The 21,901-nt window shown below is 29.8% G+C and overlaps 1 protein-coding gene and 1 long non-coding RNA gene across 7 annotated transcripts in view; one reads left to right on the top strand and one right to left on the bottom strand.

Moving 5' to 3' along the window:
* The window catches only part of milt (trafficking kinesin-binding protein milt), a 52,949-nt gene that overhangs the window by 11,505 nt on the left and 19,543 nt on the right, over window positions 1–21,901 (bottom strand). The window contains exons 1-2 of one of the 6 annotated variants that reach the window (XM_012288124.2): window positions 19,021–19,325; window positions 13,872–14,912 (exon numbers count right to left, since the gene is read on the bottom strand). The exons of 2 other annotated variants lie outside the window; for them this stretch is intronic. In XM_012288124.2, the coding sequence (XP_012143514.2) occupies window positions 13,872–14,739 (868 nt within the window). In that variant the 5' untranslated portion in view covers window positions 14,740–14,912; window positions 19,021–19,325. Of the gene's footprint in view, window positions 1–5,499; window positions 5,814–8,109; window positions 8,362–13,871; window positions 14,913–19,020; window positions 19,326–21,901 lie in introns of those variants that run through there. 3 more of the 6 variants (XM_012288125.2, XM_012288127.2, XM_076534360.1) reach the window with 3 other exon arrangements.
* On the top strand, window positions 6,244–7,180 carry LOC143264981 (uncharacterized). Its single transcript, XR_013039009.1, has 2 exons — window positions 6,244–6,786; window positions 7,003–7,180. It is a non-coding gene; the product is annotated as an uncharacterized LOC143264981 (long non-coding RNA).

Here is a 21,901-nt window from a genome sequence, read left to right as displayed (position 1 = left end):
TATCCTTTAAGTATATATAATAAAAAATACTCGATTAATATTTTGCAAAATAATAATGAAAATGTATTATTGTGAATAATAAAGCACCTTCAAATTTAATTCCTAATTGTTCCTTGTAGTTTACGCTAATTACAACAAAAATGAAAGCAATAATTTTTGTTCTACGTTATGGTGTTCTAAATAAAAAACAGCGTGCATACATTTGATTGTGTCATAATTGGCGGTGCTTGCAGTTCAAAAACATACAAAATGATAGAAATAAGTAAAAGTGAATATTAAACAAGAAAAATAAGATAATATTTGATTAATTACAATTAAAAAATTGTATATATAATAAGTAGATCTTAATGCATAAAAAATAAGGGAAATATGAAATTTTTAACATAATATTACTGTATTCATTTAGTATTTTACACAGAAGTTACAATAGTAATAAATAATATTCAAGGTACATGAATGTAAACAGAAATAATATTCTGAACGCATAAGTCAAAAGAAATTCTCGTTTTTTAATATTATAGATGTTTCATCAATAAATTATTGAATCACAAAAAACCGTATCAGAAAATACATATCACAAGATTAAATAATTTTTATAGAAAATATATACATTTTATACAATTCAATGATAGAGAATATACAGGGCGGCTCACCACATTTTACCATCTAGATTTGCATCATTATTATCATTCATGGCAAACAATTGAGAGAGGCACATGCCGGTGGTATATTTTTTTTGTAGGTGGACGTGTAAAGGACATATGAAGGTCATTAATGTTTCTTTAAATGTAATCATATATTTTTTGTTGCATCCGCTGATACTCCTTCATATCCTTTACAAAAAAGTATTAATCTATTTATGTGAAAAATGCAAATGTTTTTCTACATGCTTTGAGATGTCATGTCACCAAATAAATTGTTTTTTTTCTTTTTGTTACGCAGTAACAGTAAAATTTAGTTTCTGTTACGTCTCTAATACGATAAATACGATGATACGGTGAATTGTCACTTCATAATGAACTATTCTAAAGAAAAGATAGACATGTTAACAGTTTATTTTGAAGCTGGGAAAAGTGCTACACATGCAGAAAGATTTTACATTACGGAATAAAATGACGTAAATCTAAATGGCAAAATGTGGTGAGCCACCCTGTATATAAATATATATATATCACATACATGATATTCACGATAACACTACGCACGATTTTTCAAAAAATATTTAACATTGATTTCTATACATATATTAGTATGCTAGTTAAATTACCAGTTCATATTTATAAAATTCTACATTAAATTCTGAAATTGTCTCAATATAATTTCGCAATAATTAATTTTCAATTGATTTAAAAACTGTGTGACATATCAATTTGCTACATATTTGTACAGTCCTTGCGCATGAGAGTACAATCTGCGGCTACTATTCATTAGTATTTGGGAATTTAAATAAAGAACTGAAATACAATTATTCGTCATTGGAGCAGAGCGATTGTAAATAAATAACTTAAAGATAAGATAAAACGAAGTATGTTATCGTGAACATCTTGTACATTGTATTACTTGCAAACATATATCAACTTTTCGCGCATCACGTAAATGAACGATCGATTTTTTGAGTGACATACTCTCGAATTATTTAAACAAAGATAGTAATCTAAGAGGATGAAAGTCTTGAGACGAGATTTAAAATTAAAAAGGGTCTTTGAAATTTTCGGCATAGTAAACTTTGACCAAACGACGTCGCTTTTTCACCCCTTTCACCGTGAGATATAAACGGACAAGGTCAAGAGCGAGAAGAAGAGAAACAAATAGGAAAAGTGAAGTACGGATACAGCGCGCAAATGAGTCACTAAAATTCCTGAGAAAAGACCGTCACGTGCATTATCGCGATCACTGCAACGAACGAGTACACATATTCAGTTTCGGCCTAAGTAACTTATAATATGCTACTGAAAGTTATTGAACATTGATTCAACATTCTTGAATATTATTATCGATTTCTGTGTTGAAATTAATCGTCTCAAATATAATCTTTATCCAACGTATAAAAATGCGATATTCACGCTAAAAGATATTAACCAACATATTACTTATATTTGCCTACACATTCGGTTTAAATTGCTTTGAGAAAAAAGCTTTTTACACATTAAAATTACCATATTTCTTTAACGGCTATTTAAAATTCCCAGTGCGAGAAAACTGCGAGTTCTACAGTTTCAAACATCGTATTTATTGAAAGAAAAGAAAACAATGTTTTCTTGAAGAAAGTATAGCATATTTATAGTGTGTATGCGCTTATTTGTTATGCGCATGCGCATTTGAGAAAACATGTTCTTTACTTCGAAAATATAATAAATTAGAACTGTATTTACAATTTTCTAGCGATCTGAGAAATTTGAAAGGATTATTATTTTAAAAATATTCCAATGTTGTGTTAATTAGTTAAATCTTAAAACTAAAGTTTTCTTGAATAAAGACGGGTAGCGTGCATGCGCGTAATAAATGTAGCGCATGCGCATTAAGAATGTATACCCTGTTCTTTATTCGTGAAAACATCTTTAATTCTATTTCTTTAGTAAATACTTTAATTTTAATAATATTTGGAGTAATTAGAACTCGTGTCAGTAATTTTTTGGGCACAGTGCTAAATTCGAAATCTAACTATTTAATTGAACTATTTCAAGAAATATGGTTATTCCAAGAAAGAAAATATTTTTTTTTTTTTTCAAAAACGAAATTTAAACCAATCGTATAAGCAAATATAGGTAATCAAAATACATCGATCAATACAATTTTTTTTTTGTGAAAATTGAAGTTTCCTAAAGGATTAATGAAACTTTAGATTCTTTTTATACATATAAGTATTATCAAATCATTTGATGTTTAAACTAAATTAAACATTTTGGAGAGAAATTGTCAAATTTACAGTTATGCACATTTCTAAATTTAAAAGTTTAGAAATTTACAAACTATGAAACTTCTAAACTTTGTTTAAAGTCTAAATTTTGAATCAGCACGAGAAAATTGTTACGCATACAATTTTTACGCACTATATCGCCACGCATGGAATTGTTCCGCGTTGTAATACCACACATATAATTGCTACTAATAAATTAGTTTCATTAATTAATGGTATTAATGTAACAATGTACAGTGAGTTGCCACGCATTGTCTTCCTATGCGTTATACGGCTAAATCACTTGGAAAGAATTTACTTTTATTCTAAATAAATGGGGCATAAGATCCGATCATTTGATATGTAATGAAATCCTTGTTAATCTCATCCAGAAGCCACTCACCTAGATTGAAACTTCGAATTAACCCCCTGCACTCGAAAAGTGACTCACCCTCGTTGGTTTAATACACCTTGACATAAATTTTACATTTTAGATGTTTTAGTCTACTAATGATGTATTCTTTGCAGTACAGTGCTGCGGACGAATTCAAATTTAAGTTTTATTTCCAGATTTAGTAACAATGAAAAGGTTGAAATATATAATTGAACAAAAGAGTACTGCACGTTGTGATAATTGTATTAAAAATTAAACTGAAATTATATTATAACGTGTATTCCGTGGTATCTTGAAAAGCATATAATATAATAGAATGTACGTTTTATGCAAAACTCAGACGATCGATATGTGCTGCCAATATTTCAGAGTTTCCAATGTTTTATCATTGATATCTTTCTCAGTATGAGAATTTTGAAATACTAACGGTATCTGAGATTTCCATTAAGTTACTGCATATCAAATGACCGATTTCGAAAATAGAAAGTTAAGGATTTGATGGGATAGTAGTACCGTTCATGGTATATCAGTTTGAAGCTTGAAATGACTACATAAATTCTTCGTTAAGATTTTCAACATAAAGTGGCTGGCTATCGCCGATTTTTAAGCATATAATGACATTAATTGATGACATAAAATTGTTATGAAATACCACTTACATTAATTAAAAGCGGAATGATCAATAGAAATGACTATAAATATTTTAGCACTCTGAATACCAAACAGTTAATTTTCAGTTATAACAAGCGATGATCGATTTCATACACGCTAAAGCTTTACACACTATAATGACTCAAACTATCGCAAAGTAACATTTATATTTCATCAACTCGTAGCATAACGTTTGTTGAAAATGTTCGTACAAACTTTTTGTTAACGTTCTTAATACAAAACTGCTCTCTGTTAATATTGTAACGAGTAATCGATAAAAGTTTCTAATAACCAGTTTATATTTGAAACATTTATGAGAAGTTTATATAGTCATTTTTAGCAAACTTTTAATTTCAAGTTTATGTACTTATTGATGGTTCAGTGTAAAAATATTGTATGCTCCCTTTTATTATTTTTGAAAATAATAGGTTTAAAGATTCCAAGGTACTTTACACTATATTAAATACTTGTTGCATATTAAGTTAAGTATTTAATTAGCTAGAGCCTAAAATATTATAAAAATTTGTTTTGATTAAAGATTTAGAACGAACAAAAATATAACTTTTAACAAATTTATAAAATAGATTGAATGTAACTTTTGTACTGTATAAAGAGATAGTTAAAGAACTATTCATTGGATATAAGAACTCTAGTTTTATAAAAAGCGGACATACAATAACCATATACTACGTCAATGATGTAAGTACTATTTTATAACACTTTCATGTCATCAAATTATGTTACATTTTTGGTATTTTTGATAAGTGACCTCATACAACAAATGTAATAAATATATCTGTTTTTACATAATGTGACTATTATATGATGGACCAATAGTTTTTTATTTGGTTGCATATTAAGTATCAAATCTATACTGTTATGAGATAGATATAGTGAAATCGACAATAGATGCATGACAGAAAAAATGTCTAAATATGAATTTCTTAAGAAATTTAAAATCTTTGCACTCTTGCAATCTTGCACCCTTAGAATTCAAAGGGTTGAATTTTTCTAATTCTTTCGAGTAGCATATTAAGTAGTTATATTGTAGATACTTCAAATGATCAATATGTATTGTCAATATTTCAGGATTCGTAGAATCAATATATATATTATCAATACAATGTTCTCAATATTACAGTTTTGTCAATAAATAAGGCCCCTAAAATGAAAAGTAAATACAAAAAAAGGCTGTAAGTGCTACTTTTTAAAAAACTGTTTTCTGTTTATAAAAAGTAGATTTATATGAAAGCTAATGTAATATAAAAATAATATCATGAAAATGTTGTCACGTTTACAATTTTTATCAAGTTTTCATAAATTTTCAATAATGAAACATATTTTTATAAACAAATAACAAATAATTTTAGCACTCACAGCCGTATTTGTCTTCGCCGTTGAAATATTCTCAATACGCACTAATCATTTGAGTATACGCATGTAAATTTGTACAAAATTTCAATAGAACTGAATACAGACAAAAAAGAAGGATAAATCGAACTAAAAAGAAGAAGCTTAAGCCATCTCAGTTGGTCCTGACAATTTGAAAATTACTGACAGGAAACGCAGGTGCAAACTGGCTCCGTCGGTGAAGATGCCAACAGGAAAATCGGCGTGTGTAACCCGGTGCAACCGGTACACCCCCAACAGCGCGCCGGAATTCTCGAGGAACTTGGAAAGTTTCCTCCAAGAAATCCTTCGTTCTCCGGTGAATCCTCATTCGAGGGTCTGATGTCTTCGTCGTACTCATAAGGATCATCTTCTTGTGGATCCTGTTGCTCCTGGTCGGAAGGTTCTTCCGGTTCCAGGAGCTCATTGTTCGAAATGGTTTTTTCTGCCTCCGCCAGGATCGGCCGGGAACCCAGGGAGGGATCGGGAGAAGCAGCTGATTCGTTAGCTGTATTTATTTTACGAATGCTAGTTCTTTTCAGGACCTTCTTTATACAGATTTCACGCTATGCTAATTCTTCCTTCTTTTTTCCTTCTATAATGATAATTTGCTTCTCATAATATTTCACAATTTTATATAACAGATCTTGAATCTTTTTGTTCCAATAATAATTTAGAAATGTTGCTTCTTAATATGCTACGTTTGTATCGTGCGAAGGCCCTGGAATTATACTGTAAAATATACTTGGACAAAGAGAATAAAATATACTAGTACAATTGAATAACATGCCATACCACGTGTATTATTTGTAAACAAAGAAATGAGTAACTTTTTCCTTCACCTAACATTAATATTAATTAATAATAATAGCGTCTGCGTGAGGCAAAATTAGCTATTATGTATTAACTCTATTAGTCGAAAAATACAGTATGGTTCAAGGTCAGTCCAAGGTCATCATACGTCTATTATGTTTAAGCTATTTTTATCTAAAAAAAAAGAAAAAACAATATTATGCAAATGAATAAAGAATGAATGAAGAACCTTTACAAGAATTTTTTAACGTACCATCGAGATTTCTAACTTGCACAAAACAGGATGGTCCTGTTCATGCTACGTCTCGTTAATTTTCAGCGTAACAGACGAAAGTAAAACCGCAGACACTTCTGACGTAATGTCTTAGGTAGAAACGTCGCAGGTGATTATTGATTTTTCCACTAGTTCAAGCTTGCATAAGAACATGCACCGGAGTGATAAACAGAGACCATGTCACTCTCATCTTTTATTTATAGGAACAAAGATGTAACTACGACGATACTTAACCACTTGTGTGACTAACTAACGCTTTACTTATACGCGGACGTTTCTTTACGTCGATTTCAAACTAGTGTTACTACACTCGTCCCACTTCAAAGCCGTTGACATCGTGGAAAAAAATTGAAGTTAATGAGTCTCGCTGTGCGTTTAAAAGAATCCTTTCTGGGTTACAAAACATTTACACTTCTTCAGCTTAAATAGCGAACTTGAAACAGAAAAATCAATAGTCAATTTAATTTTCTAATTGTATTTCCATATTATCCAATTATGTGTCTCAATAATGATTGTTATATAATTAGTCCTAGTGTCCATGTGTATAAAATTAAATAAACATTGATGATATTTTTCTCGTTGTAGGCCAATGTTTTGTGTGTAAAATATTCCGAAGTTTATGTAAAAAAAATACGACTCCGCCCAAGAAAGTGAAGGTGACCTTGATAAGTCTAAAAAGAGTGACGTAAAATTTGTAGTTTTTGGGACACTTATTGATACGATATTTTAGGTATAAGTAATAAAAGCAACTTATTTGAAAAAAGTAACAGTAATATTATTACAGATAATGACAGAAAATAATAGTAATTTTGTGTGAGTAGTTCGGTTGTTATCTGAAGAATTGCATAATGCATAGATAGAGTTAACCTCTAACTAATCCCCTAATATTCGTCACAAATCACAAAATATGGTTGTATTAAACTTTTTATTTAAATTTTTTCTTAATCCTAATTCCTAATGAGTAATCTTCATTTGATATGTCAATAAAAAAATAAGCGCTATCACTCCACGTTGTTTTGTTTTGAAATTGTTTGTTGTTGCTCATTCATCGTAATATCGGTTTCCGAAGTTAGGAACATAACCTTTAAAATAATAAACTAGTTATAAAAATAAACATGCTATTAATAACGTTTACTAATATAAAAGATTCGAAGAGAAATTAAAAATGTTATATTATTGAAAGAATTATTCAAAAGTGTGAAACAAATGTTTAAATGATATCGGAATTTAATGAAGGATTATTATGTATTTATAATTTTAAAGTGTACGTAAATCCTTGTACAGATATGTGTAAAGTAATAAAATATTGAATGTGTGTTCGATATATCACGTACGCTTCTTAGATAGGGGAGAAAAATAAAAATAAACAAACGGGTTAAAGGCTGAATGAAGCTTTTAAAAATGGCGTCTACGTAGGAAGATTACTCGATAAAGTAACCGTGAAGACATGCAATTGTTATTTACATAAGAAGTAAAATGAACTAAATTAGCTTTTTATTCTTCATTTTTACATAATTACTGTTTTTAATTATTCAACAGAGATACATACATTGTCCAAGTATATTTCGCATCGAGGAGAAACTAACTTTTAAAAAAAGATGATAATTATAACTAGTGAAAATTACGGCGTTGGTAAACGATATACGCTTTAAAGTTTATGGGGCGTAACTTAATTTTAAAATAAATACTTACCATTCAACACATTAATTCTTAGCCTCTGACGTCAGAGGATTCACCGGGCACATTTCACTAATATTCTTGAAGATCGTAATGCTTAACAACTAATTACTTATACAAACACCAATTGACACATTGATCAATTGTTCACGAAAGTTGAGCAATAAAAAAACTGCCCCTTTCCGTTAAAAAACATGAAACTAGAGGGAAATGAAAGAACCGACGAAATTACTACGGCGCCATGACGCATAGCTGTCAGGAAAAGTTGCGCGCGCAACATGCGTATAACTAGACGAGAGGGAAATTCAAACAATAGAAAACTAAATTACGAACCGACACTAAAATGCTAAACGAATAAAAATTACATTAGAACAAAAAGATTGCAAGTACAATCATACGAGAGGAAAATCTGAATGATAAATAATTAATTAAAAAATTCTATTTAAATATAGAACAAACAAGTTATATCACAAATGCAAAGTATAACTTCATGAGAGGGAAATTTAAACAATGGAACGGATGCAAGCTATATTACACAAGAAAACAGAAAATTCTAACAATGAAATGAATTACATTAGAGAAGCAAACAGTAAGTTACAGATACATGTATATTTAGGTTCAAGTGAACTTCAATCTTTCAATAAGAAATAATTATATAATTGTAATGGAACTTGTAAATAATTGTATTGTGTTCAAGTAACATTACTAATCGATATATTATTTAATTTATAATACAATTTCGGGAAGCCAACTCTACATACACCGTATTGATTTACTAACTGTCAAAAGATATGTCAGCAACAGCAACTTATACAACCGTCGGTTTACCGATAACTTGAATAGCGCCATTTCCGAATTCAACAATTCCAACTAACAAAGCGTGCCTCCTTTCGATTTTTCCAATAGCTTTACAATAACCTACGACTTGTTCGGAAGGTAAAACTATTAATAACCCACAAAAAATGTCTGGCACGTTGCCCTCGAAATAAACTTCCCGAATTTCCAGCGAATTCTACAATCCTATTTAATTCTGAAATTATAAATGCTTTTATAATTTATAAAACAGCTTAAACATAAGTAATTTTATATTTTAGATCTTCATACGTAGAATTAACAATTCATTTTTTTTTAAATTTGATACATTTACTGTTCCAGTAAAAATTTGTTACAAAATATATTGTAAGAATAACAACAGTTAATTCGTAATTTTCAAATTTTAATTTACTATTTTATATTTGTAACATTATTCAGAATGATAGTTTTCATTAGATAGTGATTTAAAATGTCAATAATTGATAACCACTGCATTTAATTTATAAGTGAATAGAACTGTGGAGCAATAATCGAACAAGGAATAAAAGTACGAGAGTAATCCTTTTAATAACTGATAAACCACGTATTTACAGCAAGATCTGTTAGTATAATAAGTCAGAAACGATTAGAGCCTTAGATTGCGTAATCATCGAAGACTGCTCAAACTCGCAAGTAAAAAACAAGGAGAGCGAATGAGGTAGCAAATCTTCAGGATGTCTGGCAACCAATTATGAATTTACTACCAAGATATTATAACGCCACTAATAATACGTTGGAAGCATATATAATTCGAATTTAAATATAAATGTAGAGATGATATTTTCAGTAACACATTCTATAATTGCAGTCAGTCTATTGACCGTTAGAGCGGAGATAGCTGAAGAGTGGGTCATGACCCCTGCTGGGACGGGAACTGATTCTGAGTAGATCGCGTTAAATATTAAAATATAAAAGATTTAACGGTCGTGAGACGGTATTTTTTAATCATTCCCGTTCTTTCTGAATTATTTATCAAGAGTAAGTGGGTTGATAAAAACTAAGCGTTTTGAAAGTTGGGCTTTTGGATTTGAAGACTTTAATAGCTTGGAATTTTCAGACCAGAATTTTGGAACTTTAAAATTTTGAGAATTTTTCTGAAATTTTGGGCTTAAAAATTCTGAAATTTTAGAACTTTACAATTATGAAAATTTAGAACTTTACAATTATGAAAATTTTCAACTCTGAAACTTGAAATTTTTCAATGTTGAAACTTGCAATTTTCCAACTTTGAAACTTGAAATTTGGGAATTATCACATTTTTTAACTTTGGGACTTTGAAATTGTAGGCCTTTGAGACCTTAAAATTCTATGACTTTGATTTTCGAATTTCTGAAGTTATAGGAAATTTAATATTTGAATTTTCTCAAATTTGAGAAACTAAAACTTTGTAATTTTATAATTGCGAAATTCTAAAATTTTTGAACTCAAAAATTTGTTAATTTTACCACTTTGGAATTATGAACACTGAAATTTTGAAAGTCAACGATTTTTAATTTTTTAATTTTTCAACTGATATTTTGAAACTAATATTTACAAATTTTGAAATTATACAAAATTTAATGCTTAAGGTTTCTTAATTTTAGGATTTTATAATTATGGAAGGCTATAGTTTTGGAACTATAAAAATTTAGACTTAAGAATTTTTAAACATTGGAACTTTGAAATCAAAGAATTTTAAAATATTGAATTTCTAAAACTTCGAACTTTGAAATTTTAAAATCAATAGCTTCACAACACCGAAATTTTGAAATTAAAAAATGTTAACACTTCAAAACTTTTGTGTTTTTGAAAATAAAATTTTTTCGTCAGTACTTTTAGTGTTGAAATATTTGAATGCAAATAAAACATGTAAAGAGGAAAAATTATAGCAGCTTTATTTTCTAGACTGATTGCTCTTGCAAATGAATGGCTCATACACGTGACGAAATCATCTCTTTCCTCGTATTTCCTGGAAAAATGACCTTTATTTAAAAATACGTACGAAGATAAACTATAGCTCGAAGATAAAACAATAAAAATTAATCTAGAAAGATTAAAGATATGGATTAGTACTTTCACAACATGTGACAAATAATATTTTATAATTTATATCAAAGATTTATGATCTTTCTGTTTTATACAAAATAATAAACATTAACATTAATAATTAACATTTAACATTAATAATTACAGAAAAAAACATTTTTGATAGCGAATTTGAAATCGACAGTATATTTGTTACAGAAATATTGAGATGCAAGAAGCGAGTGATTACGTCACGAAAGGTGTCGTCTAACTTTATTACATCACAATTTCTGAGTTTTTTACGGTAGAACGATAAGAATATACGAAAGCATCACTGAAAAATGACTTCAAAAAAATAAGTTTTTATTTTTTTTCTTAATTACAAGCAATTACCTACTTGGCAATCTATGCAAATGTAAAAATGCTGATAATGTAAATTTGTTTCCATTAAGCGTACAGCAAAACGTTTTTATTGAGAAAGAAACAGAAAATGTTATTTAACACCGAACTAATTAACACTCTGATTAGTTACGGTAATTTAAATTAAAAAAAAACTATGAAGACATTTTTATTATTTGTTTTTAAATTGTAAAATTATTTTTACAAAATGAGGTAAACTCGAAACAATTTTTGATTTACTATAATAAAAATATAATTTCAAAAATAAAAAGACAAAATTACAATTGAATATTTAAAACTACAATGAATAAAAAAGTAAGAAGGTATTAAAACAAAATTGTTTATGTAGATATCAAAGATGGCGCAGTATTTAGGCACCGATATAATTAAAGTACATAATTGCATTAGGTGTGTAAATTCACGGTGACGTTCACACCGTGTTAACAAGAATGCATGTGCAGATAAAAATCTGGCACAGACGCAGTGCCAGCATGTCATACAACTTGAAGTGATTCGAATCACGGACCGTAATCGGATGCATACCATGAAAAAGATGTAGAAGAAAGGAAAATGGGTGCCGCAACTGACCCAGGATCATGGTGAACGGCGTTTCAAGTATTTTGCCCGCATTCTATAAAAGTTGTCTATAGATGGCACAGATTAGTTTAGTATTTTTCTCCCGGAGGAAAGATGGCGCTCGGGATACAGAACTCCCATATTGATGATACAGATTATGGGAAATCGAAACAGAGAACGAAGAACGGATCTATTGCAATAATCCTAAATAGAATAAATAGAGCTGGATTAATACCTTCAATGATCGAACGCTTAAAAACTATTGTTGGTTCAATACGTAGGCGTATCTAATATTTGATGAGACTTTTTGCAACTTTAGAAGACTGAATTTAGAATATGGAATTTAAGACTTCAGAATTATAGAATTTTTAATGTTTAAACTTTGGAAATTTTTAGGTATAAAACTTCAAAATAAGAAATTTATCACATCTTGTAATTTTTTAACTTTGGGATTTCGAAAAATTGGTAATTTAGATCTTTAAAATTTTGAAACGACAGAATTTGGAATATAGGATTTAAAAATTTCGGGTCTTTCAGGTTTTAGATAATTAGAACTTAGATAATTAAATAACTAGTTTTAGATAATTAGAAATTTTTTAAATTTGCTACTTTAAAATGTTAGAAATTTAAAAATATGTCTTTATTTTGTTCAGTAATGATTTTAACCCAAATAAATTCCAAGTAATCATCTACGAAGCACAAAACTCGTGGACATAAACTACTGTTTATCTGGTGACACCAAAAACTAGTATTATGTTATGACCATCTACTAGGTCAGATTACAGTAGAACGCCATGAAAAATAATAGAATGGTTGAACAAAACATTTCAAAAGAAATTTCTACTCTATACATCAGAAGTATATAAAGACATTTCAAAGAATACCTGTAGTCCCATATTTCTTTTGAAATCAAGAAAACTATTCAATCTCGAATAGAATGTCCTATTCCATTTACACTCCTAACATCAGACCTAATTGCCATCGGTTTCGGTGAATACATCATAATTTTGTTTATAAACATTTTTGAAATGAAGATGAAGCAAAAAACGAAGAATTTTTATCGTCATAGCATTTTAATATCATCTAAATAATGAAACTAGCACATTCATGAGATGCAAATGTACAGTGAAGTCTCAATATAAGTGAATATCTCGGATTTGAATTTTCGGTTACAATCGTGTGTTTTCGACAATGATCGAAGTTTGGCGAATGCGAAAAAGGATAGCAAGCGACGGAAACGACCGAACGTAAACAAACAATACATATCTGTGGAATCCTAATGCAAGAATTTTTTGATTCATTTATTATAAAATTTTGATCAACGTATTTGATATTTCCTTAATCAAAATGAGATAACATAATTCGGAAAATATTAACTTGTAATGTTAAACATTTTGTTTACATGTAAAATTTGGATATGAGCGAATCTTTCGTGTTTGAATTTTCGTTTACATCGTGTAATTTCGACAATGGCTGAAGTTTACCGAACGTAGACAGCAAGCGACGGAAACGACCGAACATAAACAAACAATAACATATCGGAACAATTTTGATGCACGAATAACTGTTGAATTGACAGTTTTGAAACTAATGAAATTCGAGACATATTTACTTATAATAATTTACAAGATTGAGGTGCTTCATATAAGCGAAACGCTTGAATTTACAAGTAAATGTATTATTTGTAAGACATTTATAAGAGACTTTACTGCACGACTAAAAATTCTTCAGAACTTATTCATACAACTACTATAATTTCCTCGAGGATAATTTTACTTCATAAATGCTACATCTACAGAAGAACCGTGCAGAATAAATTCGACACATTTTCTAGTCGATATCACCTTTCCACTTCCTCCATTATTCAACCGGAGCTAAGCTATTTCGATGCAGTTTCCTAAGAGCACAGATGAAACAATCGATAAAATAAATAATTCATATCCTACCTCGATTGATAAGCATCGTTCTAATAACCCTGATATAAATCTTCCCGTGTTTCGTTTTGGCAACGTGAAACAAAAAGTCCGAAACGATTCCATCTCCTTCGTGGATATCGGTGTCCACCAAAATTTCTCTTAACGCTTCGACCCTTTCTTCCGGTGTACTTTCGTCGTTCAGGAGCTTCTTATCCAAGCATTCCACGACACTGAAATCTTCCCAGAGTTCCGGCGGATCTTCATCGTGCGACTTTCTCGAGGATTCGAGATCGAGAAAACCGGAAGTGTCCAAGCCGGCATACGACACGTCTAGGGCCAAACTATTGAACGTTGGCACCCGTGGAGAATCCGGTTCCGATACGGGGGTACTTGTCAACCTCCAGGAAGTGTTCGGTTCGTTCGTTTCTACTGGACTTCCTTGAACATGTTCCTTTGACTCCGACGACCTATCGTTCATCTTACGCAAAACCTTCGAACTCTTTTCCGATTTCCAAAAGTACTTTCTCTTGAAATTTCTCAATAGATTATCGCAAGTTGTCGACTTCAGTGTCCAGGAAGTTCGCGAATTATCTTCATTGCTTTTCCATGCAGCACTTTCTTGTTCAGCAGCGACACGCTCTAAAAGACTTTCGCCCGTTCTCGAAGCAAAATTAACCTCCTGGGAACGTTCGATTGTTTTCCAAGATGAATCTTCCTGGGAATCCTCCAACGTTCTCTGGGAACTTTTTTCTGATCCAACGCCACTTCCTCTCGCGCGCTCTTCCGAGATTCTACTTTTACTCGTTTCCCGTGTGGCATCGTGACAATTTCCTGTCCCTGCTCTTTCGAATTTCGCGCCAGATTTCAGGTACGATTGCTCCGGGTGATCGTTACTCATGTCACGATAATCGCATCTCGATCTCGATAGTGATCGAGATCTTTTCAATCTTCTCTGTTCGTTAAATTATCGAAGGTGATTTCGTCGTGAAATTTTTGCGTAAAATGTTTCTGTTTCTCTTCGTTCCCCTTTCATTCACATAATTAATCCAGTGTTCGCTGTTAAATGATACACTTTTTAAACGGTAATCAAATAGCTCGATGATTTTTTTTTCGTAAATTAATGGCAACGATAGTTTCGAAAGCGTACTATTTACCTTGTTGTAAATGCACAAGGTCATTTTCAGTCGAAACAACGCTTGAAATCGTTTTATCGGAACAAGAGAGCCGGTATCGTTTTTATCAGGAATACGAACTGATTAAAAAACAATTGAAAGCGTATCAGGCTATTGATTGAAAAAAAGGACTTGTTTGAATTCCTATGAATGCGCTATAGCAAACTGATAAGGGGACAATTGATCGGTAACTCCAATACGTGCGATCGTACGATCGATAACGATTTTGCAAGCGACCACAAAGTGTCAATCATACTGTTGATCGAACAATTCTTTTCTATTTATTTGCAGTGATGATATTTGTGGATCAACGAACTGATACATACGTGACCTGATCAACGTAACAACAAAAACAAAACAAAATATAGTTTGATGTATTCAAGTTATTAAACCTTCTATGTAACCTGCTGCATATATTCTGTGAAATTTTTGTACTTTCACAAATATAAATAAATTGCATAATTTCTTATCTATGAAATTATCAAAAGTAAAATGAAAATTTTTTGTTTTCGTTTGATTATAATTTTGTACAGTTCTTTTACGATACAATACTAAATTATTATAATCTGTTGTAATTAAAGTGTTTATTTATAATAATAAATTATTTAACATTTCCTAAATGTTATAATGTAAATACCGAATGGTACATGTATATTAGTACAAAATTAATTTCTTTATTAATCAAGAGGAAGATTGACGATAACAATCGATAACAAAATATAAACAATGAATTAACAATAATCAATAATAAAAGAAAACAACAAATAAATAAAATAAAGCAGTAGAAGTGTAATATTATAGACAATTATGAATTGTTTACCGAGAATTTAAAATGTTCTGTTTACTTTTCACTTTTCAAACGAAGTTGAAGGTGTTTAAAATCGTAGATACCGGAATTATAGATAGTTAAAATCGCGGATACCAGAAACCACTCCGCGGATACTGAGACCGAGGATAAACGAAATTAAAGGAGTTTGAAATCGTAGATACTAGAATTATAGATAGTTGTAAACCGCGGATACCGAAACCGCGGATAACAGAAACCACCCCGCAGATACAGAGACCGCGAATAAACGAAGTTGAAGGTGTTCAAAATCGTAGATATCGGAATTATAGATAGTTGGACCCGCGGATACTGAATCCATGGATACGGAATCCGCAGACGGTTGGGCGGTGGATACCCAATGTTAGAAATATTGAAAATTATAACTGATTAAGAATATATGAGACTGCGGATACCGAGACCACGAATAGACAAAACTGAAGTAATTCAAAATAGCAGATGAGGTTGCAGATGTGGAAGCCACATAAACTGAAACCGCGGTTATTGCGGGTGTTAAAAACAGCGGATATTGAGATCGCAGGCATGAAATTAGACATGTTTGAAACCACACATATCTGAAATCGGATATTCATGAACATCCGAAACCGCGGATAATAAAATTGCAATACCTGAAATCGAGAGTATTCGAAATCATAGAAGATTTTTTGATGAATTTGAAAAACCTAGAGAGAACTAGAAATAACGTAATATTAGCGTAACCATCTATTTTGCAAACAAAAGCTATAGAAGAGTAACAAAATAGAATATTCCTTCCTCTAATATTCTGTTAATGAAGAAAAACCTAAATTACAGAAGACGGTACGCAGTTATGCAACAAACGAACCAAATTGCATATGATCTTAACGGTAGCTAATTAACAATCAATCTCGTAACCAATTAATCGAAGAATAATGAGAAAATACAGATTCTATGCGTTTTCCGAAACTATGAATAGCTCTATAACGAATAAGATGCTAATTTTGTAGCTGTATCTTTATAAAGCTCTTGAAATGAACGTTAAATCCATTTTCGTACGTTCCTGTGAACGTAATAGCGAGTGAAAATCTACCGTATAACACTGCAGTATTTCCGTGGTTACCAATTAATTATGTATTAATTAAATGAAAGGCGATAACCTGACGCGAAACGGCTCGAACGGAGTTTCGAAAACAATCAACCATTGTGTACCTTGCATGTTCTTGTAGGTATCATTTAATTCACGGATCTGTGAGAAAGTAATTTAAACTAAACAAGAGAGAATGTGTCTAAAGAATTACATGGTTTTTCTTTGACAAGAGGAACCTGATCACCTAACGATTATTACGTAATCTTTTAATGGAATGGAGTTCAGGACTTGGGAAAATTTTTCTTCATTCTTGCTTGTGTATCATATACCAAATTAGCAGTTGCTTACTTTACAGAAAAATGGGACAAAACATAGCTTTGAAGGTAATTTCATTACAGTTTCTAAATGTCTGAGAAATGGTTTAAATTTGTACTAAATTGTTTCCAATCTAAATAATGAAACTTTCTAATTCTTTTAAATCTAATCATTTTAAATATTTTAGAAGAACATTACAAGTTTTTACACGATATGTAATTTGAAATATGCAACTTAGTTAAACTTTCATAAACTAAAAATGTATTACAGTGCATTATACATTTTTGCTTATGTTCATAAATTTCCCAATCATACAAAAATATAAATTTCACAAATACTAAAACTAATAGAACAATTAAGGAAAATTGAACTGACTTATAATAACATTAGAACTATCACAATTTGATATGCATTTATTTTTAAATTAAAAGTAAAGCAGAAGGACAAATAAATAAAAGATAAAGTATAACAAAGCATGTATAATTATTCTTTATCTTCGGAAAAGCTAATCTGCATTTTACAAAAATATTTCAATAAATTTTATGATCTAAATTGAAATACATAAAGCAAATTATTTTGATTTATTCTCTAGATTTCATATAAAAGTGTGCACAACTTATTTTACAATATTATTGAACATTAGGAATTTTTATTTGTAACTGATAATCTATAATAGTTCCAGTGTTTACACGACAATTGATATTTGAAACATGATCATGTGAATCTACTGCGTTTACCGAAACATGATACGTAGATCTAAAAGAATAAAATTAAATTTTTATGAACAATTTTATATTGGGTTATTTATTTCCTATTTTAAAAAATTTTATTTAATACTGAAAGAAGAACAATAAAATACCCTATATCTTTTGACAACACTTGAGAGAAATGTTGATATTTATCACTTCCTGTTATCAACGACTTATTTGCAAAGCTAAAAAGATGCCATAAAGTTATGTAATCGTGACTTATAAAAATTATAAACAATTTACAGCACTTTATGTAGAATTATATACAGAAATGAAATGAAAATTTTATAAAACTAATCTGATCATTGAATATAAGAAGTTCTTTGAATTGAGCAGAATTTAAAGAATCAATACATGACTTTCAATATACAAAAACAGATTTAATTTCAGTCCAACTGATCACTGTTAAAACTACTAATATGAGGACAAAGAAATTCACTAAACTCATAAGTTTTTATTTAAAAGATTAAGAAAATATGTTCTCCCTGCATAACCCTAACCTAACTTAACTTAGTATATCTCTATGATACTAAACTCACTGTTTCATTTAATTTACAAAAAGATATATTCCAGTATAAATATTTAACATTTTATTCTACAAAAATGTACAAGTTAATTAAATTTAATAACTAAAACGTTGCTTTCGGCTAGTTCAGCTGTCCAACCTAACCTTAACAAAATTTTTAAAACATTGCGACATACTAAAAAATGACAAATTCACTTTACATTTTTTAATTCATAAGAAAAGAACATTTTTTTTCAAAATGTATTAAGTTTAAAAAGATACCTTTGCTTTATAACGAATTAAACACAAAATTAACAAGACATGTGTAATGTAATTGAAGCACACAGTTTCGGTACTGTCAGTATAATATTTTTTAACAGAATCTATATTATATGTATCAACATTTACTTTATGACATGTAATATTAATAACATCTCACTTTTCAGCATTATCTCTAACAATGATTAACCGGACAATGAATAACTAAAATTTCGAATTTTCGTTGCACCATTAATTCACGAAAAATATCAATGACATTAAAAATCAAACCTGCATATTGATAAAATATTAAACGTTACAAATAACGGTTAAAATTTGTACGTTTAAATGTACCAATACATGTTGTGAACAAAAACTTAACAGAAATATGCACTACTGCGACGATTCACTTTTAACTGTCTCGTGTTTAACGTCATTTCACGAAAAAACTACACTTCTTCAAGGAGTAATATCAGAAAAAGTCACGTTACTTGCTTCGTAATATAAGATTAGGCAAGTTCCTTCGCATCGTGACGACAAAGACGCAGAACGTCCTTCCAACGTGGAGGACGAGCGGCGACTAAAGTACACCTATGAAATTTCCAGCCGCAGTGCCGGGTTCAGCGCTCTAATTGGTCGAGAACACATTTGGGCGGTTGTTACGATTGGTCGGTCAACGAAAGAGCGCCTAATTACATGTGACTCGTTATTAATGAAACGTGAAATGTTATTTTAAATAAAGAAACACCGTTTTTAAAAACACTATTGTGATAACCATCGTTTTATCTCCGTTTTAAGTATCTTTCCGGGAATTTAAAAAGACAGAATGCAGTAGAATCTTATTATAGAAAATACTGAACACAGCTGAAGTGTGAAACAGTAATTAAAGGGCAAACAAACTGATTTCTATGTAGCACACGATTATTAGACATTTAAAATTTTTAAATTTCAAATTTTTAAACGGGACTATTTAAAAATATGTATACTTGAGATTTTGAAATTCTTAAATGTGTAAATGTGTAAATGTGTAAATGTATATATGTGCAAACGTGTAAATGTGTAAATTTGTACATTTGAAGAAGTGAATATTTCAAAATTTGTGAATATAAAATTGCAAGATTCCTAAAATTGAAATTTGAAAATTTGTAACTTTGAAATTTAAAAATTCCTAAGTTATTCAATTGGAAAGCTTAACAATTTGTGCACTTGTATTAAAAATTTGCAGTTTAAAAATCCGACATTTCTAAATTCAAAGATTTGTAAATTTAAACTTTATACATTAAAAAATTCCTACATTTGTAACTTTTAAGTTTCTACTTGAAAGTTCCTAAATTAAAAAATTTTTAAATTAGAGATCTGAAAATTCATAAACTTGGAACTTTCAGATTTGAAAAATTTAAAAACCCTAAATTAAAAATGTTGAAAACTTCTAAAGTCGTTTCTAAACTTGAAAATTTCTGGATTTCTAAATTTGAGGAGAATGTAAATTTATCACATATAGATTTTAAGTTTTGTATAAAATTTTTAATAAAAATATTCATATCTTTTCAAGCGACTTCAAAGATACATTAAGATAAAAATTATTGCAGAACGGATAAACGTATAACACATATATTAAAACGTACATGACAATTCTCTTTTTTTGAGATAATGTTTTATGTGTTTTAAATAAACCCTTACCTCATCGATGAAAAATTTAAGCGTCCTTATCGATTTCAAAGAAAGTTTCTCAAACATACGTGGTACGCATAACTCAATAACATCAATTTCATTTGTTAACAGAAACCTAAAGCATTTCAAGAAATAAATGAATCAGTATTTTCGAAGTACAAAGAAATGGTAAATTAACGATAACAAGTAAACGATAAAGGCAGATTTTTATCGTCGAAAATATCACCATATCGTAAGAAAAAATAGACCAAGTTGTAAACGTGATTTACGAGAATGATAAATAATTTACAATTCCTTAAGTGAGACTATTGAACGACGTATTTGAAAACAAAGTCAAACCATAATTTTGAAAACATAAATTTTTTGCAACAGCGCAATAACTTCAAAAAATGACGTGAAAATAAATTCAATCATTTTTATGTATTTGAGATGCAATTGCATCTTGTAATTTATTACTCCGAGAAAATGACCAATGTTGTTTAAGTTTATAAAAATTTGCATAAGCACTATTAGGTATAGCACGCTTCGCTGGGGAAAATAGCGAGGTAAGGAAACGAGCTCCTCCCACTACTCGTTACAATACTCGACAATTATTATGTATTACATCCAATTTACCCAAGACATTTTAATACTTCGAGATTAATTTAGAAAAAGCTAATACAATTTTTAATGATGAAATATTATACATCTTATGAAAGGTTTTACAAGTTAATATAAAATTAAATCAAATTTTGTTGAAGAAACATTTATACACTCATGGTGAGGTTTTTCCCCATTTCATCATTTTCTCTAGGGAAGTTTATCATATTTAATACTGTGCGATGTTTGAAACGTTATTTGCAGTAATTTTTAGTAATTTAATTCATAATTTTAACCTTCACTAGTTTATTTCAAATTTTTATTCTTACTTAATCTTTTTGGACTCAGTATAGATAATTCGAAAAAGAACTTAAATTAAAAGTTATGGTAATTTCTTTTCCAATTATATCATGTTCAAAAGATTAGAATAATTTTAAATTCTACTTGTTTCAAAATCAATTTTTATAGTTTATGCAAATATGTACATCTTTGTATATGTAATTTAAATTATTATTTTAGTTATGAGTACATTTTTTAGTTTTTTTCATGTGTTATATAATTTACACATATCTTATTTGCTCTAAATGCAGCAATATCCGTGGTTTACTTGTGGTATTCAGTATCACAAGCTTGAAACCTTTGTAGGAGGTAAATATAGCAATATATATGTATAGGCGACACTTACCTGCATCACGTCCGGTTTAAGCGAGAAGTTCAATATCTTTAAAAGTGTAGGAGATATAAAAAAATGTGTCAGATGAAAATTATGTGATATTGAAAGGGACAGATAAGGCATTTACTGATACTGCATTGACCTTGAGAAACCTTGTGGACCATGACCAACTTTTAAATGAGATAGCATATCTCTATTTGTACATAGATTCTTCAAAGTATTATGTGCAACAATAAGAATTAAGGTATA

The sequence above is a fragment of the Megachile rotundata genome, chromosome 8, assembly GCF_050947335.1.
Source record: "Megachile rotundata isolate GNS110a chromosome 8, iyMegRotu1, whole genome shotgun sequence".
NCBI classification, from domain to species: Eukaryota; Metazoa; Arthropoda; class Insecta; order Hymenoptera; family Megachilidae; genus Megachile; species Megachile rotundata.
Note: the sequence above shows the minus strand (reverse complement) of the source record. Positions and strands in the feature narration are given on the sequence as shown.